Source organism: Rhinoderma darwinii, chromosome 13 (genome assembly GCF_050947455.1).
Source record: "Rhinoderma darwinii isolate aRhiDar2 chromosome 13, aRhiDar2.hap1, whole genome shotgun sequence".
NCBI lineage: Eukaryota > Metazoa > Chordata > Amphibia > Anura > Rhinodermatidae > Rhinoderma > Rhinoderma darwinii.
Window position 1 is genome coordinate 68960146 of NC_134699.1, and position 23214 is coordinate 68983359.

General features: G+C 45.6%; 1 protein-coding gene across 4 annotated transcripts in view; it reads right to left on the reverse strand.

Annotated features, from left to right (window-relative positions):
* Positions 1–1227: 1227 nt before the first annotated feature.
* SPAG9 (sperm associated antigen 9) overlaps positions 1228–23214 on the reverse strand; it is a 43962-nt gene continuing 21975 nt past the window's right edge. For 2 of the 4 annotated variants that reach the window (XM_075845139.1, XM_075845142.1), the window contains 26 exons: positions 21966–22113; positions 21509–21701; positions 19743–19839; positions 19447–19568; positions 19003–19060; positions 18712–18864; positions 18367–18418; positions 18110–18240; positions 17624–17680; positions 17250–17423; positions 11665–11806; positions 11493–11585; positions 10864–11031; positions 10528–10699; positions 9622–9828; positions 9021–9213; positions 8658–8783; positions 8241–8321; positions 8079–8146; positions 7796–7944; positions 7547–7718; positions 7108–7221; positions 6440–6478; positions 5240–5416; positions 4700–4840; positions 1228–4544 (listed from right to left, as the gene is read on the reverse strand). In XM_075845139.1, coding sequence (XP_075701254.1) covers positions 4426–4544; positions 4700–4840; positions 5240–5416; positions 6440–6478; positions 7108–7221; positions 7547–7718; positions 7796–7944; positions 8079–8146; positions 8241–8321; positions 8658–8783; positions 9021–9213; positions 9622–9828; positions 10528–10699; positions 10864–11031; positions 11493–11585; positions 11665–11806; positions 17250–17423; positions 17624–17680; positions 18110–18240; positions 18367–18418; positions 18712–18864; positions 19003–19060; positions 19447–19568; positions 19743–19839; positions 21509–21701; positions 21966–22113 — 3346 coding nt within the window. In that variant the 3' untranslated portion in view covers positions 1228–4425. The remainder of the gene's footprint in view (positions 4545–4699; positions 4841–5239; positions 5417–6439; positions 6479–7107; positions 7222–7546; positions 7719–7795; positions 7945–8078; positions 8147–8240; positions 8322–8657; positions 8784–9020; positions 9214–9621; positions 9829–10527; positions 10700–10863; positions 11032–11492; positions 11586–11664; positions 11807–17249; positions 17424–17623; positions 17681–18109; positions 18241–18366; positions 18419–18711; positions 18865–19002; positions 19061–19446; positions 19569–19742; positions 19840–21508; positions 21702–21965; positions 22114–23214) is intronic. The other 2 variants (XM_075845140.1, XM_075845141.1) reach the window with 2 other exon arrangements.

A 23214-nucleotide genomic window follows, 5' to 3' on the forward strand; every position in this document is an offset into this window, starting at 1 on the left:
CCGGTACTGAGTGATTTCTAGAAAACGTCGCCACAACCTTGTAGGAAAGCTGGGTGACAACCCACACGGCCACCGTCACCACCCCCGTGCATGGGAAAGCTGGGTGACAACCCACACGGCCACCGTCACCACCCCCGTACATGGGAAAGCTGGATGCCTACGGCTCCCACAGTTGCCGAGTCCTGAATGGCAGAACCCAAGCGCCTTTACCAGGGGTCTGGACAAACATGACCTCAACTGGCGGCCATAATGGCGGTCACTCAGCTTTCCTACAGAAAAATACAGTCCGGCTAAAGGTTATGGAAAGAGGATCTGTCCAGCTTAACAAACATTTGTATTTACCCTGAAACAAAAAATCTGCAGTGTCATTCCTCTGTTACTACTCCTGGAAATGTGTGACTAACCCTTTCCTTGGTAGTTAGGGTGTCCCTATTGTCAGCACTTAGAGGCATCACTACAAAACAGTCCACTGACTGGTGGGAATGGTAACCGTTGTCAATTTTTATTAGGAATAACAGGAATGGCACAAGGAAAGCGGCTACTGTATGGGGAATACTAAACCAAACATGTCAGGAGAGGGGACAGATCTTGGTTTCTGTTTGAAACCTGCAGCTCCCATGACAACACTTCCTGCCTGTGCTCGGGGTCTTATGTGAAGATCCAGGTCACCATACTCATCCATTAGCTGTGAGGATCCACACAATGTGCTATTCTAAGACCTATGGACATGGCCCAGGCAGGAAGTGTTCTCATGGGGAAAACCAAAATGTTACACTATTCACCTATAAGTATCCGGCCCCTGTACCCCCCACTGTTAGAGGACGATGGGTGCCGGTCTTTACTGAGGGGGTGGGAGTCAAGAAAACCTTGACAGGTGAAGTCTAGCAACGCTCTAATATTACTCTGCGTTTCAAATCCTCACTTTTTAAGATCTCTGCTTGCCACCAGTGAATGGAGGCATCTTGTTATAATTGTATTCAGTCTATACAACACTTAGATCAAAACCCTTAATAGCTATGTGAAGTATTAGCCATAGAGCCACTCACTGACAGCAAGCAGATATGTTGAAAAAGAGAATTAAACACGAGGGGGGGGGGATTTTCATGAAACATAAAATCTCACCCGGCTCACTTATAGAATATTACTCGTTACCTTTGAACGGTCGGAGCTTCTGAAAAAAATAATTACAACAAAAAAACAATAAGAAAAAGCCGTCAGCCATTGATGTGAATGGTTTGATATACATATTTATAGAGATATTTACACACATACAGGTCATGTACAGAGCTGCACCCCCCACGCAAATAACTACTTCTATCCGACATTACGGCAGCGGCGGCTCAACAATATCCACGGCCAGCAAAACCGCACACAAAATATATGGAATTTTTCGCAAGGCCTCCGGGTCATGAGATCTGTCCTCCGGCATTTTAAAAGTTTACATTTTTCAACAAAAATAATTCAATCTAAAGCCTGCGGCCGGCTCGTGGCAAATCCTTTGGTACATTTTGAATTTTTGTGGAATAAATATATTGAGCGTGAACGCAAAATCCCAAACTGCAACTTCCAGCTCAAACCAAATAACAAAGAAAATCCAATAACTGGGAGCACAGAAACGAGGAGCGCAGAGGCAGCAGATCTCTAGAAACAAGGAGCGCAGAAATGGGGAGCGCAGAAGCAGCAGATCTCTAGAAACAAGGAGCGCAGAAGCAGCAGATCTCTAGAAACAAGGAGCGCAGAAGCAGCAGATCTCTAGAAACAAGGAGCGCAGAAGCAGCAGATCTCTAGAAACAAGGAGCGCAGAAGCAGCAGATCTCTAGAAACAAGGAGCGCAGAAGCAGCAGAGCTATAGAAACGGGGAGCGCAGAAGCAGCAGATCTCTAGAAACAAGGAGTGCAGAAGCAGCAGATCTCTAGAAACAAGGAGTGCAGAAGCAGCAGAGCTATAGAAACGGGGAGCGCAGAAGCAGCAGAGCTATAGAAACGGGGAGCGCAGAAGCAGCAGATCTCTAGAAACAAGGAGTGCAGAAGCAGCAGAGCTATAGAAACGGGGAGCGCAGAAGCAGCAGAGCTATAGAAACAGGGAGCGCAGAAGCAGCAGAGCTATAGAAACGGGGAGCGCAGAAGCAGCAGATCTCTAGAAACGGGGAGCGCAGAAGCAGCAGATCTCTAGAAACGGGGAGCGCAGAAGCAGCAGAGCTATAGAAAAACGTTCGTGTTACAGGAATATTTCTTCTAGAAAAAGTTATCCAAGATTTATATATAAAATACAATTCAGCGACATGAGTCCAGTTTTAAAAACGTGCACGGGAAATTCAGCGAAGGGTAAATAATTCTTGAAGAAAAACTTTGGCAACGTGAGACAAATATTTCGATATGTAAAATAATTTTATAGCTTCTTATACACGGATATTTTTCTATTAAATGACATACAAAAAAAAGTTCTAATACCTCATGGCAGCAAAATAATGAAAAAACAAAGATCTGCTTGTTTTAGTTTACATTGTATTATAAAGTGCGAGATACAGTCATACAATACTTCTGAGGGGGAGGAGCTTCCTAACAACCGCCACGTCCACGGTCATCGACTTTCAACATCTTCTTAGAGGGGAGGAATATTTTGATTGCAATTTTCAGAAACCGTTATAAATGTTTTATATAGAATTACTATAAAAAAATCCCGGTAATTATTTTTTTTTAAATGGGTTTGAGTGCCTGTTTACATACCCACACACCCCCTAAGAGCAGGCGCGACGCTAGGAAAACCTTCATTGCTGGGATAGCGCAGGATTATTTTAATTTGGTTAAACTGAAAAATTCTGTTTGAGCCCAAAAAATATTTGCCCTCAGATGTCTGAATATCCCCAGCAAAATGTCACCTTTTAAAGGACCTTGGTCCTGAAGGGGTTACTCTAAATAAAAAAAATATAGAGATAAACTTGGGGAGCGTGGGGGAGAAAAAACATGAAAACCTTATTGTTTCTAGCAGCGAACGCCAGGAAGACGTACACAATCAGCTCTATAAATTTCGGGTTATGCAACAATATGTTTTTTATTAAATTGAGGATTTTCAGTAATAGTCACGTCCGTTTATTACGTTAGACGACTTGTACTTGGGGCCAGATTAACTGCTGGAATAATTGCAGCCAAAAAAGAAAAAAAACCCTATACCCACCCCACCCACCACACATCCTGCCGACCTGTTGCAGGCGGTCTCATGTAATGAACCATCACAGGCTGTACACAAGGCTGGGGGGCCACTTCTGTGGTCGAGCCAGGAATAGTGAGTAAAAGTTTGATTTTTGGGACCCGTGGAATTCGCTGCAAATATGCAAAAAGTTTGTTATTTGAGGGGGAGCTCAATGTGTAATTGGACTTTAGTGAGCTCCCCCTAGTGGTGGCTGCGGGCAGGTAGGATTATACTATTTACCCCTGGGCGTTTGCAGGGGATTTGATGCTGCAATAAGATATGACGACATTATTCAATGCTAAATGTTACATTTCGATTTGAAAAAAATAAAATACGGCTGGACATTCACATAAAGCAAAACCCCCACCAACCTAAGCCTCCGCGTGCCATTTTTTCCATTCCATGGAAGGGTTAACCGTAAAGTGCTGGAAGATCAGTGAGTGGAGAACTTCTGCTCACAGGTGGCACATAAATGTTCAGATCTTGTATGGACACCTATAGATCCAGGCCGTCTGCTCAAATATCATGAAAAATCAAACCCATCCCAGGTCTGGAGCAGAGTCAGCAACTCTGCGAATGGAAGAAATATCAGTCCTGTGTATCATCCCACTGAGGTCACCATGGCAATGGACTGGTTCCAGTCGGAATAATACCCTCGCTCCCGATTCTCCGTTCCATCCACAAAATCCAGAACCTTATAGCGAGTAGATGAGCAGAACACTCAAACATAAAATCTCACCAAAGCAGACAATGTAGGATTAAAAAAAAAATTCATTTAGAGATTTGAAGTGATGAAAAAAAAAAGTGAAAAATTCAAAAAAATTGGGGGAAAAAATTATGAAAAACTTATTTCAAATAAGAAAATGAAAAATTTGCTTTTATAGTCTGATGTGAAATCACTATTAGAAATAAAATCGTACAAGTCAGCGTTGTCATGAGTTCCGTTTCCAGATTTGGGAGTCTTTTGAATGGATTTTTCAGTGCTGGGACGTGACGGGTGATCATTTCTCTGGGGACTGTGTATATTACACTGCAGTGCACACCGCGGGCGTCCTCGTAGTAGTGTGCCGAGAGAAGCACATTGCGCCTGGCTCCATTGTGACGTTTTTTGGGAGGGGGGAGGGTTTTATACAGTCGTTGAAGTGTTAAAATACTGGATAAAAGAATACGAAGTAGAAAAAAATGGCAGAAATTATATACAACATGCAAAACGTTTGTAGGGCTCCCGCCCACGTTTCAGTCGTTGCCGCTACCCATGACTTGCCAGACTATGAGGTGACTCCTCTCCACTTTGGCCATGGAGGGTTCGAATTGTAAGGACTCGTCTAAACCTTCAGATTCGGCACAGTCGTCACCTGCAAAGAGCAAATGGAGCCATTGTAGTCCGGAGATAACTCCGCCCACAGCCGTTTCCGGTTTCGGGGTGGAGTTGGCTCCTAATTTTCGAGGTGTTCTAGACAACCACAGAATGGGCCGTCACGTTGTAATAAGCGCTGTTATCTATCCTTACCCATCCGGAAGTCAATGTAACCCTCTCCACCGCTCATCACCAGCATGAACTTCTGGTTCTGATCCGCTTCCTGCTGAGACGCTGCGCCTTTGTCTCCGGATAAATCTGGCGAGCTACCACTGGACGGGAGAATCACCTGACCTGGATGAGAAGATCGCATAGTCATTAGCGGAGTTCAATGCAATTCCCCCTCCCCCACCCCATTAATTTTCCAGGATGATAATATTGATGGTTTATCCTTCGAACAGGCCTTCAATATCTGACCGATAGTGGTTCGACTTCAACACACCACCGATGAGACGTCTGAAGCAGCGCAGCATCCCCAGCATTGTTTACAGCGCCACACATATGATAGTGGCTGTGTCTAGTATTGCAGTAAGCTCAGTCCAGTTGCAATACCAGTCACCACCACTATCAAATGTATGGCGCTGTGGCTGGTAAACAATGCTGCACTTCTCAGTGAATCATCAGGTATCGGACCCCCGCGATCAGATATTGATCGGATAATTACCCTTTCATTTTTAATTCAAATAAAAGTACCTGGTACCGAAACAAAGAATTTCACCGCATCCCGATGTCCGTGAAAACACAACTGAGCATGAGCCATGGAACAATACGGTATGAACGTTCCTGGCGTGACTTTGTCGCTGTTCTCGTCGCCATAGACGCGGATGACGCTTCCTGGACGATTGCTGGAACCAGTCAGAGCTTTATTGGCTTCAGAAGGGAAAATAAATAAGATAAGTCGACACTCGGTGGGGGTGCACTAATTCATCAGCACGCATGGCACCGGCCTCTAGAAGCGCAGCGAGAAGGGGAAATAGTCAGCGTTTAGTATTTCAAGACGTGGCTTGAAATAATAAGAAGGGCATGCTCAGAATCTGAAGGCAGAATATAATGGATTGTGTATTTTCTCGTCTAGCCTAGAAGGATCTAGAACGCATCAGTCATGTGATCCCAACCTAGAGCCTCCAATGGTGGCCAGCCTGACGCCAACCAATCTGAGGTGAGACAAGAGGACGGGCTCGGCGAGGGGTCTAATATCCGTCATAGATGGCATGCACAAACCTTAAAGGGGAAAGCCACCCAGAAATGATCTGAGAATCGTGTGATCGTCTGATGACCAGAGCTCGGAGATCTTCATCAATGGTCCCCCACACTTATGACATATCAGATCAGCATTTTTAATTGGATTTGGCCTTAGACACTAGGGAAATTCTTGGCCAAACCAGCGTCCACCTGCCGAGATGGTTAGAGCCAAGGTGGTCTCAGAAGACCCCGCAGTCACTCGGCCCACGTGGTACCAAGATCACTTCCCTTCAGCTCCTCGTCAATGAGAAGAAGCCTCAGCCGTGCAGCATGGACTCGCTTTCTAAGACGTGACCCTTTTCCGTTATGGGACCCCCCTACGTTCTGCAGACCCTCACTAGCCCACGACATGCTAGATTGACAAGACACATCCATTAGAATGAAGAAACCATGAGAGAGGGAGGAGGAGGATAGCGGTGCGCAGGGATGAGAAGCTCCAGAGCAGATGACGTGGTGACCGGCGGACAGACAGCGACTACCAGATTAGCTGCGACACATGAGGACGCTTTACTGCCCAGCCGTTTAGTAACACGGAAGATTGCTGCCAATTAAAGGGTGGGGGAGGGGTAGACTTCCAGAAGAAGACGCTCAGGAACATACAAGGAGGGGGAATCTAGGCGGCCAGCAGCTACTCGGAAGAGGATCACTTACCCCTTAACCCAAGTAACCGTCCCTGGTGCAGAATTACAGCTATAGTGAGACAGTAATGGACAGGGGAGAATGGTGAAGAACAAGTTCTCAAGAACCGGACAGTCAAGATTCAATTGTACCACTATGTTGGGGCTCTAGAACTGGGGACCTTATATATAAAACCCCACAAGGAAGGGGCTACGTTCTCAGTGCCAATAGCTGGACGTGGCGGAGAGTGCCCACCGCAGAAGAAAAGCAGCCACCACCAGGGTCTACGTGCACTCAACCATTATCGGGGGAAGGGGTTTTATATGTGCCCTCACCCAATCTCCTGTTATTTCTCTCGATTATAAAATTTCAAGGTGTAAACAGCGCCACCCCATACACAGGTTGTAACTGGTATTGCAGCATTGAAGTGAATGGGTCTGAGCTGCAATACCAGACATAACCTGTGGACAGGGGGTGACGCCGTTTTTGGAATAAAGTGGCCATGTTTTTCTAATCCCATACAACCCCTTGAATCAAGTTGTGCAACTTTCGAATACGATTTCACAATCTCAGCTTGCTGTCAGTGAATGGTGACAACCAGTACAGGCTTAACGGTCCCTACCCTGAACGTAGAACATGACATTATATCAATGAAGTGCAAACAGTTGTTTGAATTGTGAACACCGCCAGGGGGCACTTACTTTCAGTCAGGGGTATGGAAATAATGACGCCATTGCCAGTCCCTACCCAGAGGCGGTTGCAAGACACCATCAGCGCGGTAATTCTAACGAAGGAAAAGCCCAGTTTTCCAGTGCCTAGAAAACAAGATCACGTTCATAGTAAACAGATTACACTACGAGCCTCAGAGACCTCCTTGGACCCGCTCTTCAGCATGGAGAACAGATTTTGGGGGCATGGACACCCAGCTTTCCATAGACCCTGAATGGCATACACATGTGGTATGTACACTCGCTTATCGCTCTCTCTTACTACTTTGCCTGTGTCAGTCTTCACTGAAGTTCTGGCATTGTATTCATGACCTAGGAAGAGCTCCAGTCAGGATGGGGGAGTCAATAAAACTGCAGCGGTGCTTGGACCAGGCAGTAGAACAATCTTACACATAAATTGGCAGAAACTCACCGAGCATTTTACTAACATACGGTTCAATGTCGACATCCTGTAAATGTTGATAGGTGTGCGCGTGGTAGAGCCGCAACGTGGAGTCCAAGCGGATAGAGACCCAGACGCCGTCCCCCACCCAGGCGAGCTGTCTTACTTGGCTCTCCTTCCTTGGATGAGCGTCAAAAGATTTCTGGAGGAGAAAGAAATGCATTACCGCGTATTCTGTAATGCATCACCGTCCTCCCCCGCGCCGCCGGCGCCTCCTACCTCGATTTTCATGGTCTTGGGATTTACAATGTAGATCTTGTTCCTGTATCCGCACCAAACCTTTTCATGTACCACCGTCATGCAGCGAATCGAGTGGTGAGGACGCCCAAAGTCCAGCAGGTGATAATTCGATAAATCCCACTGACCGTCTGCAGGTAAAAGTACCAATGTAAATGTTTATTCAGCATGGCTGTAATTCCCATGGACTCCTATGGGGCGGCGCTGTTGCAGCCTGGATCGAGCAGCAATCTTATTGAATTGTATATTTGGGACTCGCACCTACCGATGCCTCGATGGAATATTGCCAGCGTCCCGTCAGCCAAGGCTACCAGCACTATGCCCTTCACATGCCTGCAAAATATAATAACCAATGGAAGAACGAGGGGGTTAAAGAAAACGGCAGCAATCCCCCTCCCCCTTATATATGAGACGACGCTGCACTCACACAATACTGAGGATGGAGTCTTTCAGCTTGATCTGCAGCAGACATTTCTTCCACTGGGTGACGGAGGAATGAACATAGAGGCTGTAACAGAAACGCCACAGTGTAAAGCATCACGTTCACGACACCATGAAAGCCTTAAAGAAGCCGTCCGCTCTAGAAAGCACATTAACCCATGTCCGGTCAGTGAATCCATCAAGGAACAGCAGCATCTGTGTCTCTGGAGGACCTAGCACATCCATCTATTACTATGACTTCAATGAGAACTGTGTAATACCCCATTTCTCCTGTGGTGGCACTGCAGAGGAATTTAACACTTGCTGCTGGGTTCCTGCACTGATCACAGCTGATCGCAGGGCAAGACACTAATCAGCTGATCCTTCCTTCCAATGGGAGACTATACAGGGTGGCGGCACTTACTGTCCGTTCTGTGCTCCCAGCCACATGGTGGGTAAGAGGCTGTTCATCTTCTGTGCCTCCTCTCTCATCAGATCCTGATCGGTCGGCAGCGCGGCCATGCCATCTCTATACAGGTCAAACTCACTGCTGGGAGGGAACAGATAACTGAAGATATATCAATCAGAATATATAAAACGGTCTCATAGACTTTTTCAATTCACTGACAGTCAGCAGAGATCTTGAAAATGGTGAGGAATTGAAACACAAAGTTAATTTTCTATGTACAATGATGACGCTTTACTTACAGGAACCGCCCCCCCCCCCCAACCCCAGAATTGTGCTCCACGCCATCTGTGCCGGAGTATTATACACGGACTCCATTACCTGGTCGGGCAGCCGCTGTCGTCGCTCGTGGTCTGTACACCCAGGGGATCGGTGAACACGTGTTCTGTGTATATTCCTGCCTGTGTGATGTCGGCCACCTCGTCTGTAGGGCTGTCACCTGCTTCCGTAGCCTCAGTGGCCTCCTCTGCTGTGGGAACGTTATCATCCAGCTCAGGACCGGTGGAGTCCGGATCTGTCACAACGAACATGGAGAAAAATAAGTACCCCCCGGAGACCCGGAATATAGAGAATGAGAATAATAATAATAATAATAATAATTATACCCCCGGAGACCCGGAATATAGAGAATAATAATAATAATAATAATAATTACAGCCCCGGAGACCCAGTATATGGATTGGGAAGCCACCTGGGTACCCAGACGACTTGCAAACCAAAGGCATATTTGTGGGTGCGAGGCACGCGGGTGCTCACTGTTCACCCCTGGTTTACATAGTGACCACTGAAATCTATGGGATAAAGGTTAGATGTTGCGGGTCCCCAGAGTGAGGGCCGTACCTCCCCGGTTATAAGGGGGAAGCACTCGATCAGGGAACACCCCTCCCTATTACCACCACATGGAGTTCCTCGTCCTGCCTACCTGGATGACTCTCCGCTTCTGGGGAGATGACACTTGGAGCTTGGCATACGATGGGCTCGGTGTCTTCGGCGGTGGTCACTCGGACACCAGTGATTATATGGTCACCAGAAGAACTGCTGCTCACCAGACTTTCTGATAAGGACTTGTCTGTGGAGTCGGTGTCCGGCTTGGAAGCCTCTCCTGTGGGGTAGTCCGTCTCCATCACTCCTATTAGAAAGAGTCAGTGAGGACGGTCAAATCATAATAATCCAGTCCTGCAGAGGACCCTGAGTGTTTGCTACAATCCTCCAGGAGCTAAACAGACTGATACACTGTAACAATCAGGACAGGAGAGACATTTGTGTCGTTGCTGTGTTCACGTCAGTGACCATTTCCCCTTTAACCTTTTCACTACCAAGGGCGTATGTAATATGTTATGACTTTAAAGGCTTGTGCGACTACGATATAGGAAATATATCTTGGAATTACATTAAATCCCAGAATCTTAGCTTTAAAATGACACCAGGCTCAATACTCTAGGAGTGATATTCAGGGCGCAGCACTCATGTGAAGTTGGGGAGCAGAATGAAAAGTCTGTGTCTGTGTAGGGGAGGAGGAGGAGTGAGAGCAGGAAGAAGGATCACAGCCGCTCATTACGTGAAGAGATGCGCAGGTTTACATTACGCATTGATGCAAAATTGCCGGAAGGCGCCCATGCCATTTTCACAATGTGCAAGGTGTCTACTTTCAGAGAGTATTTAGGTATGGGGTATGTCGTGATTTTTGTATTTGATGCACCTCTGTAGGGGGCTTCACGCTCCATCTATGATCAAGGATCAATTTGTTGTGCTTGATCTCCAGCAGCCGCCGGCCCGGGAGAGAAGGAGTGAGGATGTGGAGAGGTTGTGTGGCAGCAGGAGCGCTCACCTGGCACGCTTGCGATGCACAGCACATGGGAGTTGCAGACTATAAAGCTGTCCAGCAGGTTTCCTGGCTCGTTGGCATCTACGATAATGACCTTGGTTGAGGAATGGGTACTGGTGCAGATCCACACCAGACTGGACAACTCATCCTGATGTCTTAACTCCTTCTGCTGCACCTGTACAATTACAAGGAACGTCCCTTTAAGCTTTCTTCCTCTGTCCGGCCTTTAGGGGCACAATGATATAACAGAACAGAGCCCCTGGTGGCCAGTCATGGAAGTGTTCCTGTTCAGCTGTGACAATACAAGCAGTAACATTTCATATATAAGCAGGTCTGTACCTTTAATTCCTGCTCCAGTTTTTCTAGGCTGCTCTGGGATTCGCTTCTGGGTTTCTGTTTTTCTAGCTCAGAGCCCGAGACGTCACTGTAAAAGACACTCGCTCCGATAATGGAGCCTCCGTCCCTGGTCTTTCCGCCAGAAAGATTAACGCCGACGGCGCACCACAGCTGTGAAGGAGCGGACACAGTATGAAGTCACCACGCTCGATCCCATAAATACGCGGCCTCTAATAAGGTCAGAGGCTCCCACGCCGGCCTGTATGATGAAGGTCTCCCCCACTACCACAATAGTGAACATCAGAAATTCTGGATTCCTACATGAGGTACCATGCTCCATTCACATCCAGAGCTGCATTCATAATTCTACTGGTATCATATCCACACTCTGTGCTGCACTGAATCACTATCTACACCCGGCCTGGTGCACAGACCACAACATCCAGATTGCAACTGAGCAGTATTTTCTGTGGAGCCAGTAGATAGAAGAAAAAAATGCAGCTTTGGATGTGACTGGAGTAGAAGAAACAATTCATCTTAGAATCAGTACAAGAGAAGTATAGAGGATTTAAAGTTGTAGGACATGATATGTAGTGTATATTTACAGGAAGATTAACACAGAAACCCCTCACCTTCATAGAAGTGTCCTTCTCATCCAGGGGCCTTAAATAAACAGGGACTGGTAAATTCTTCATTTTGCCGTCACTCTGGCCACCATTCGTTACCTATCACAGCAATAAATATACAGAGGTATGATAGTCATATTCATTGCAGTCTATAAAGTATACACGGGGCGGCCATTACCTGCTTGTACTTCTGGGGAAGACTCCAGCCGAACGCCTGCACGCGGCCATCTTCCTTCTGGACATGCGCCTTCATCTGCCTGTACTGCTCTCGCTTCTGCTCCCGCCTGGAGGCTAAAGAGGCTTCACTGCCACCCGAGACACTGACGACACAATACAGAAATGACTGCGAGCCCCAGAGTCTGAGACATCATATATAGTGCACCCAACATTACATTATATCTCCTCCACTGACAACACATCTACATCAGCAAAGTCACTGCGTACATCACTTATCCTGTATAATACTCCAGAGCTGCACTCACTATTCTGCTGGTGGAGTCACTGTGTACATACATTACTTATCCTGTACTGATCCGGAGTTACATCCTGTATTATACTCCAGAGCTGCACTCACTATTCTGCTGGTGGAGTCACTGTGTACATACATTACATTACTTATCCTGTACTGATACTAAGTTACATCCTGTATTATACTCCAGAGCTGCACTCACTATTCTGCTGGTGGAGTCACTGTGTACATACATTACATTACTTATCCTGTACTGATCCTGAGTTGCATCCTGTATTATACTCCAGAGCTGCACTCACTATTCTGCTGGTGGAGTCACTGTGCACATACATTACTTATCCTGTACTGATCCTGAGTTACATCCTGTATTATACTCCAGAGCTGCACTCACTATTCTGCTGGTGGAGTCACTGTGTACATACATTACATTACTTATCCTGTACTGATCCTGAGTTACATCCTGTATTATACTCCAGAGCTGCACTCACTATTCTGCTGGTGGAGTCACTGTATACATACATTACATTACTTATCCTATACTATTCCTGAGTTACATCCTGTATTATACCCCAGAGCTGCACTCACTATTCTGCTGGTGGAGTCAGTGTGTACATACATTACATTACTTATCCTGTACTGATCCTGAGTTGCATCCTGTATTATACTCCAGAGCCGTACTCACTATTCTGCTGGTGGAGTCACTGTGTACATACATTACATTACTTATCCTGTACTGATCCTGAGTTGCATCCTGTATTATACTCCAGAGCTGCACTCACTATTCTGCTGGTGGAGTCACTGTGCACATACATTACTTATCCTGTACTGATCCTGAGTTACATCCTGTATTATACTCCAGAGCTGCACTCACTATTCTGCTGGTGGAGTCACTGTGTACATAGATTACATTACTTATCCTGTACTGATCCTGAGTTGCATCCTGTATTATACTCCAGAGCTGCACTCACTATTCTGCTGGTGGAGTCACTGTATACATATATTACTTATCCTGTACTGATCCTGAGTTACATCCTGTATTATACTCCAGAGCTGCACTCACTATTCTGCTGGTGGAGTCACTGTGTACATACATTACATTACTTATCCTGTACTGATCCTGAGTTACATCCTATATTATACTCCAGAGCTGCACTCACTATTCTGCTGGTGGAGTCACTGTATACATACATTACATTACATTACTTATCCTATACTATTCCTGAGTTACATCCTGTATTATACCCCAGAGCTGCACTCACTATTCTGCTGGTGGAGTCAGTGTGTACATATATTACTTATCCTGTTCTGATCCTGAGTTATATCCTGTATTATACTCCAGAGCTGCACTCACTATTCTGCTGGTGGAGTCACTGTGTACATACATTACATTACTTATCCTGTACTGATCCTGAGTTGCATCCTGTATTATACTCCAGAGCTGCACTCACTATTCTGCTGGTGGAGTCACTGTGCACATACATTACTTATCCTGTACTGATCCTGAGTTACATCCTGTATTATACTCCAGAGCTGCACTCACTATTCTGCTGGTGGAGTCACTGTATACATATATTACTTATCCTGTACTGATCCTGAGTTACATACTGTATTATACTCCAGAGCTGCACTCACTATTCTACTGGTGGAGTCACTGTGTACATACATTACATTACTTATCCTGTACTGATCCTGAGTTACACCCTGTATTGTACTCCAGAGCTGCACTGACTATTCTGCTGGTGGAGTCACTGTGTACATACATTACATTACTTATCCTGTACTAATCCTGAGTTACATTTTGTATTATACTCCAGAGCTGTACTCACTATTCTGCTGGAGGAGTCACTGTGTACATACATTACATTACTTATCCTGTACTGATCCTGAGTTATATCCTGTATTATACTCCAGAGCTGCACTCACTATTCTGCTGATGGAGTCACTGTGTACATACATTACTTATCCTGTACTGATCCTGAGTTACATCCTGTATTATACTCCAGAGCTGCACTCACTATTCTGCTGGTGGAGTCACTGTGTACATACATTACATTACTTATCCTGTACTGATCCTGAGTTACATCCTATATTATACTCCAGAGCTGCACTCACTATTCTGCTGGTGGAGTCACTGTATACATACATTACATTACATTACTTATCCTATACTATTCCTGAGTTACATCCTGTATTATACCCCAGAGCTGCACTCACTATTCTGCTGGTGGAGTCAGTGTGTACATATATTACTTATCCTGTACTGATCCTGAGTTATATCCTGTATTATACTCCAGAGCTGCACTCACTATTCTGCTGGTGGAGTCACTGTATACATATATTACTTATCCTGTACTGATCCTGAGTTACATACTGTATTATACTCCAGAGCTGCACTCACTATTCTACTGGTGGAGTCACTGTGTACATACATTACATTACTTATCCTGTACTGATCCTGAGTTACACCCTGTATTGTACTCCAGAGCTGCACCGACTATTCTGCTGGTGGAGTCACTGTGTACATACATTACATTACTTATCCTGTACTGATCCTGAGTTACATTTTGTATTATACTCCAGAGCTGCACTCACTATTCTGCTGGTGGAGTCACTGTGTACATACATTACATTACTTATCCTGTACTGATCCTGAGTTACATCCTGTATTATACTCCAGAGCTGCACTCACTATTCTGCTGGTGGAGTCACTGTGTACATACATTACATTACTTATCCTGTACTGATCCAGAGTTACATCCTGTATTATACTCCAGAGATGCACTCACTATTCTGCTGGAGGAGTCACTGTGTACATACATTACATTACTTATCCTGTACTGATCCTGAGTTACGTTTTGTATTATACTCCAGAGCTGCACTCACTATTCTGCTGGTGGAGTCACTGTGTACATACATTACATTACTTATCCTGTACTGATCCTGAGTTACATCCTGTATTATACTCCAGAGCTGCACTCACTATTCTGCTGGTGGAGTCACTGTGTACATACATTACATTACTTATCCTGTACTGATCCTGAGTTACATCCTGTATTATACTCCAGAGCTGCACTCACTATTCTACTGGTGGAGTCACTGTGTACATACATTACATTACTTATCCTGTACTGATCCTGAGTTACATTTTGTATTATACTCCAGAGCTGCACTCACTATTCTGCTGGTGGAGTCACTGTGTACATACATTACATTACTTATCCTGTACTGATCCTGAGTTACATCCTGTATTATACTCCAGAGCTGCACTCACTATTCTACTGGTGGAGTCACTGTGTACATACATTACATTACTTATCCTGTACTGATCCTGAGTTACACCCTGTATTGTACTCCAGAGCTGCACTGACTATTCTGCTGGTGGAGTCACTGTGTACATACATTACATTACTTATCCTGTACTGATCCTGAGTTACATTTTGTATTATACTCCAGAGCTGCACTCACTATTCTGCTGGTGGAGTCACTGTGTACATACATTACATTACTTATCCTGTACTGATCCTGAGTTACATCCTGTATTATACTCCAGAGCTGCACTCACTATTCTGCTGGTGGAGTCACTGTGTACATACATTACATTACTTATCCTGTACTGATCCAGAGTTACATCCTGTATTATACTCCAGAGCTGTACTCACTATTCTGCTGGTGGAGTCGCTGTGTACATACATTATATTACTTATCCTGTACTGATCCTGAGTTACATCCTGTATTATACTCCAGAGCTGCACTCACTATTCTGCTGGTGGAGTCACTGTGTACATACATTACATTACTTATCCTGTACTGATCCAGAGTTACATCCTGTATTATACTCCAGAGATGCACTCACTATTCTGCTGGTGGAGTCGCTGTGTACAGACATTACTTATCCTGTACTGATCCTGAGTTACATCCTGTATTATACTCCAGAGCTGTACTCACTATTCTGCTGGTGGAGTCACTGTGTACATACATTACATTACTTATCCTGTACTGATCCAGAGTTACATCCTGTATTATACTCCAGAGCTGTACTCACTATTCTGCTGGTGGAGTCACTGTGTACACACATTACATTACTTATCCTGTACTGATCCAGAGTTACATCCTGTATTATACTCCAGAGCTGCACTCACTATTCTGCTGGTGGAGTCACTGTATACATATATTACTTATCCTGTACTGATCCTGAGTTACATACTGTATTATACTCCAGAGCTGCACTCACTATTCTACTGGTGGAGTCACTGTGTACATACATTACATTACTTATCCTGTACTGATCCTGAGTTACATTTTGTATTATACTCCAGAGCTGCACTCACTATTCTGCTGGTGGAGTCACTGTGTACATACATTACATTACTTATCCTGTACTGATCCTGAGTTATATCCTGTATTATACTGTAGAGCTGCACTCACTATTCTGCTGGTGGAGTCACTGTGTACATACATTACATTACTTACCCTGTACTGATCCTGAGTTACATCCTGTATTATACTCCAGAGCTGCACTCTCTATTCTGCTGGTGGAGTCACTGTGTACATACATTACATTACTTATCCTGTACTGATCCTGAGTTACATCCTGTATTATACTCCAGAGCTGCACTCACTATTCTGCTGGTGGAGTCACTGTGTACATACATTACATTACTTATCCTGTACTGATCCAGAGTTACATCCTGTATTATACTCCAGAGCTGTACTCACTATTCTGCTGGAGGAGTCACTGTGTACATACATTACATTACTTATCCTGTACTGATCCTGAGTTATATCCTGTATTATACTCCAGAGCTGCACTCACTATTCTGCTGGTGGAGTCACTGTGCACATACATTACATTACTTATCCTGTACTGATCCTGAGTTACATCCTGTATTATACTCCAGAGCTGCACTCACTATTCTGCTGGTGGAGTCACTGTGTACATACATTACATTACTTATCCTGTACTGATCCTGAGTTACATCCTGTATTATACTCCAGAGCTGTACTCACTATTCTGCTGGAGGAGTCACTGTGTACATACATTACATTACTTATCCTGTACTGATCCTGAGTTATATCCTGTATTATACTCCAGAGCTGTACTCACTATTCTGCTGGAGGAGTCACTGTGTACATACATTACATTACTTATCCTGTACTGATCCTGAGTTATATCCTGTATTATACTCCAGAGCTGTACTCACTATTCTGCTGGTTGTTATTAGAATCAGTCACGTTTGTGGAGCGGTCACACAAGTCGGCCATTTTTATATGAATCCCATACAGTGTTTACTCACTCGTCACTGAGGAAGTCAAAGGCTTTGGATTTGTCGCTGGGGAGTTTGGCTAAGGCGCTGCTCTTCTTCTTGATGGAGGGGGTGATGTGCGAGGTTGGCGCGTTATACTTGACATTAACAGGAAGCTCAGGTTTTTTGGAAGCCGTTGCCGAGGAACTGAAGAGGCGGCTGAAGCTGAGAAGAGACAATCAAGCGTTAGTGGGACCGTCACTGGCGCTGCAAAGTGGCTTTTATTCTTCTATTTCAAACACAGCCGCGTGGACAGTCACTACAATGGGTATTATATGGCATGACTGCTGCCAAGTTGCTATTTTCGTTGGCACAATGTTAATCTAGTTGCCACTGTAATATGCCCAGTGTGACCCCGTACTCACAACTGCCAGATGCTCGACCTTTTCTTCTCCTGCATAGCAGGATTTTCTCTCGATGCCCTAGAAAAAAAAATCCCAATAAATATAAATCTAAGAAAAAAAACACCAGAAACCGGATGGCCCCCGATATATAAGTCCACGGGACGTGTCACAGTCACAAGGTTATTATAATCAGAGCCTTAAAGGGGTATCCCTACACACGTTTATCATGTCTCCACAGGATCGGTGATCAAGCTTAGACTGCTGGGACACCCTACGATCACAAATACAGGGCTCCGGTCCCACGTCCTCCTCATCAGCACGGCGCGACGTTGGCATGGATCGCGGTCACATGCTCGACTGCCGCTCCGTCGGACTCTGGACCCCAGTACTAGTGATCGTGGGGGTCCTGGAGACATCACTACTACTGCGGAGAATGGGGACAACCCCTTTAAGTGATGACATCGCCGTAGTCCAGATATAAGCTTTATTACAGTGGGTGCTCTGTACCTGATCATTTCAGTCCACCTCACTGCCTCCTGCAGCTCCATCAGCCTCTCTTTGTACTGGTTCCGCTCCATCAGCACTCGCGCCATTTCCACCCGCGTGAACCGTTTTCTCTGAGCCGTTGGAACGTCGCTCTATTAAAAAAAAAATATATATATATATAAAAAACAAATGTCCTCTGCAGCCCTGACCATCAAATTTCAAACATTTCTCCCAGATTTCCAATATAACCAACGTGCAGCTGGGAATAATCCACTCACATCTTCCTCGTCTTTTGATTTCTGTCTCGCTTCCTCGGTCTCCGCTCGCGCCCTGAAAAAGAAAATCAGCCGATCTTCCATCTATTTTTTCCCTCATAATGCAGCTTATTCAGTGGAGAGTTCAGCTCCAGCTATTTTCTTGGACAGGAATCAGATAGCTACCACTGTCAGCCATATTGTATCTAACGGGCTGCTTTTCTCTGTCACTTGGTCACAGAGTCTCCTCCCCTCTCGACTCCTTAGCAGTCAGTCACAGGGAGAGAACACCAAAACCATCGTGGCTCTGTTTCCCGTAACACGCTACTGTCAGAGCAAGTCATTTAATAAGAGAAGGGGGGCACATACTTTTTCAGCTCCTCCTCCAGTTCCTTGTTCTTCTCTTCCAGCTTCTGTTTGGTTTGTTTGATGGCACCCAGCTCCCCCTGCAGCACGTCCTTCTCACACATCAGCTCGTCCAGCTTCGCTATCAGGTCGTTCTTCGCCACGTTCAGGGCGTTCCTAAGATTACCACGTACATGAAATTAGGCTCAAATCAGCGGACAAACCCTACGGACAATTCATACTGGACACAAGGGGTAAATACGGCCACGCTACATAAGCCAGAACGACCACGAGACGGGCGCGGCGTCTACGTACTTGGTCTCCAGAAGCTGCGTGTTCTCCAGGATAAGGTTTTCCACCTCCCGCCCCATCCCTGCAACACACAAGAATTATCTATTAAAGGTCAAGCAGAAAATAAAAACCTAAAACAAAAGGGTGAAGCAATAATAGAAGTAGAAAAGGCCAAAGCGAACATGAGATGGCACTGACCGGCCACATGACGGCCCACATTGATCACTGCCACCATAAAGGAGTGTTCTGCCTATACGGCATTATCATTATATTGCTTGGTTAGCCTTTATTTGTTGTCGAAGGTTGGAGTTACAGTTTCAGTGCCTGTGTCCCCATGACAACACTTCCTGTCCCTCTACTTTCTGTTCATTGTTATCCTAAGGACAAAAGTTGAAGCTCCCCATGACTGGAAACACATACTCTACCAGTACGACCAGTTAAAAGGTAATGGAATTATCAGATTATTACCCAACAGGTCTGCCCCTTCATCGACATCTCCAATCAGGTCTGTTCCAGCGGAAGACAGCTCCTCGAACAATGACTCTGTGTTGCGGTCAAACGCTATGTTCTCGATGCCTTTGGAGGGAGTGCTGGGAACGAGACGAGGACATGTTAGCACCTAGGACATTAACTCAGTCATGAAACGGCTCTAAGAGGGTATAAAACCAAGAGCTAGCACGGCCTAGAGCTCCCTCTAGTGACATGTGGAGGAACTACACCAGCGACGTATATCATTATATCATCTCCTCCTCCTCGTTTCTCACCTGGTCAACTGATATGCTCGTTCTTTGTCCATGTCCAGCTCTGGGGTGGACTCTATAATGGACTGGACCTCTGATTTCTCCTCGTTATCATTGGAATCTAGAAAAAAGGACAATGACATTTCCTTCCTGTAAGGAGCTCGACCAGAAAAAGACCCTTTCTCAAGGAGTCATCCACTTTTTGGTAGACCCCTTCCAATTGGATAATAGTTCCACATAACACTTGTAGTTCATGAGACCAATGAAATGTTCTGCTGCATCAAAAGAGGCGTGGCCTCAGAAAGGGGCGGGTTTTATCTTAAGTAGCTGGGGCTAGCCTTGCTTGGTCTCCACTGCCAACACCCCGGCTTTGAGTGCCGTGACCGCCAACATTTCCCTCGACCGGAGGCGTTATGATTTTATAGATTATTTCATAGTCTTGGCCGCATATTTACATAATTTTCCCCTCGTATAAAGCTGCAATCTCTGTACTGCACCGTCCTCCCCCCGTCCTCGCTGATGCGGCGGCGGCACAGTCTCTACTGCAGACGTAATCGATACCATTAACAGAACATAAATAAATTAGCTGCTGGATGCATTAGAGAAGCCGCAGAAGTGTATGACCTCTAAGACGGCACTGTGACCTTGAGCCGGTCACTAGCGCATCCTTTTGGGTAGTCGCCTTATATCTTTACATAAAGGGGGCGATCATCACAGGACGGGGCTCCTTTAAGTACGAGCATGTGCACGAGGGGGCAGGGAGCCACTTTCACATGTGTAACGCACCCCCTCCCGCTTCCCCCTGTCTTTGTAGGGTGCTCGGTGGGCCTGTATTTACTAAGGCATCTTAGGCCTCCTGTCAGATTGCTTCAGCTCTTATGTAAATAAATCTCTTTAGTTCTATTCCTCACCATATTCAAGATCTCCGTTTGCCATCAGTGAATGGATGCTTGCATTTACAGGTTGAAAACCTGTTTTGACCTGGTCCCGCTCACACATCTGAGGGTTTGTTACATTGTAAATACTGAGTTTAGCATTCCAGCATTATCGGGATGGTACCCATAGGATATGATTTGTTCGATTGTATCAGTCTAGGTCAGAGCGATCAGCCTGGAGGATCAGAAATGTGCTGCTGTTGTATTTAGCTGACACACTGTAACAAGTGCTCAGCTGTGTAAGCAGGACAAGGCAAGGACGGGGTTTTTTCAGGCCTATTAAGTGTAGAAATAGAATATTTTTAGGCTGGTGATTGATGTCCACTGCGGGAGCTCTCCTGATGATTATCATGCGGTCAGTGACATCCGATGTGACTTCACCTCCGGGGACTGCGCTAATCCGGCAGACGGGTGTGATCGGACTATCAATGAGGGTTCACATAGGACGGAGCCAACATAGGATCACATAGGAGAGCCGTCCGCGTGGCAGCAACATGACTCAGGCCGACTAATGTACAGCACTGATCCATAGTCTACAAACCTGCCCTGTTCACAGCGGATGGGTTGTTGCAATGTATCAGTGAAGGCAGAACTAGCCTGGAGTGCTGCTGATGTGCTTAGCTCACAGAGAATGGTCTACACGTATACACTGTAACGAAGCCTCAGCTGTGAGAAGTATTATATCCGGATGGGTTTTGCACCCTCAAAATGTAAACTACAAACGCTCGCATTCACTGATAGTAAGGAGAGATCTTGAAAATAGTGACGGCTTGAAACAAAGTATCTTAGAAAGTTCTAGAGCTTTTCATTATCCAGTGATTTACAGAAGGTCCGCAGCGCTGTGTTAGGACCTACCTGTGGAGGCTGTGGTGGTCTCCTGCTGGACCGGGTCGTCTTCGCTCTTCTTCTTGTTCTGGACGTTGTTGTTTTTTACATTGGCTTTCATGATGACCTCATCTTTTTGGTCTTTTGAGGACGTGTGCACCATGTTGTCGGGGTCTAGGCCGGCGGTTTTGGTCCCCGTGTGGCTGAGACTGAACAGTTCTTCCTGTTAAAGGAGATGTCACATCTATTGCATTATAGGTAATACTACCCCTCCCCCACAAGAAATCCTCTAACGTCATTGGCCGTCCTCTTCGGGCCATACATTCTCTGTTAGTCAATAGTCCCTTAAAGGGGCAGGTTACTTGGATTACTGGTGTACTGATGGGGGGGGGGGTTCAGCCACTGGATTTACATCCGTATATATGATGGATATCCTCCGCTGCTGGCCCTTTAATAATAACACGTAGGCGCGGTTTTAGGTCATTACCTTCAGACTGGAGTTGCAGCGCGAATGATTTTGTTCTTGCAATTTCCAGGGTCCGTTTCCGGGCGTCTCTGCACCGCGAGCGTCTGGCAGGACCAACGCGTCTCCGGGAGACAGCGGGAAGATCCCCAGAGAGATGGGCCGCTCCTTCCTGTTCAGTACATTACATTTCAGACGTTACTTTTACTCCAGAACGTAGAACGACACAGGCAGCATCACCGCCGGTAGTCAGGAGACTGGGAAAGCTGGGTGAGAACTGTCTGTAGGTGTAACGGCTGCCATAGTTGTAACTCAGCTTTCCCAGTAACCGATCTAACCGGCCATACTGGACATCAGCGGTCAAGAACGTAGGAGAGTTTGTTACAATGTACCAGTGCAGACGAGAACTCAGAGCATGTCCAGGATAGCTAAACTAACACATTGCAACAAACCCTCAAGTTTCTGCACGTAAACAATGAATGTTCTACATAACGGACAGAAAGCAGAGATCTTGAAAGTGATGAACAATTGAAATAGAAAGCATATTAGAAAGTCGCCATATACAATGATTCAGTAAACAGCTGGAAACCTTTCGAATATATGTTAAAATGCCTCACCTTTTTCAAGATCTTCGCTTGCCGTCAGCGAATGGAATCGTTCTGGTTTATGTACAGAAGTTAAAACCTGTACAGACCCAAAACTTCTCACAGCTGAGGGTTTGCTAGTATTACATGCAGTCTACGCAATCCTCTGTGAGCTTAACAGTCTGCACTCCAGATGGATACTTTTTACCTGCACCGACACATTGTAACAAAGTATAAATAACAGGAGAGATTTGTGCGGATACATTGAGCTCACAGAGGATTGTCTACACTAATTCATTGTATTCCTCTGGTGTGTGAAAGACAAAAGGTCAGGACAGGTCTTGACAAGAAAGTTCCCATTCATTGACAGCAAGCAGAGATTCTGAAAATGGTGAGGACTTTTAACACAAGGTATATGAAAACATTGCAAAGACGAGTCCTATAAATCAATCCTGGCAGGCGACGTGACTGTAGGATCGTGAATAGTTCCCATATATTGGGATGAGACAACGCACAAGACAACTCATCAATTAACTCCAGACTGGAGGAGAAGTCTTCAGTGCAGCAACACGGCTACTATGGATTTCCAGCCATTCATGAAACCAATTCTCTTACAGACCGCGTAACCCCATAAAGAGGGACAAGGGGGCATTGAAAGACGGGACGCAGTGCCGGCCGGAGTGTGGGAC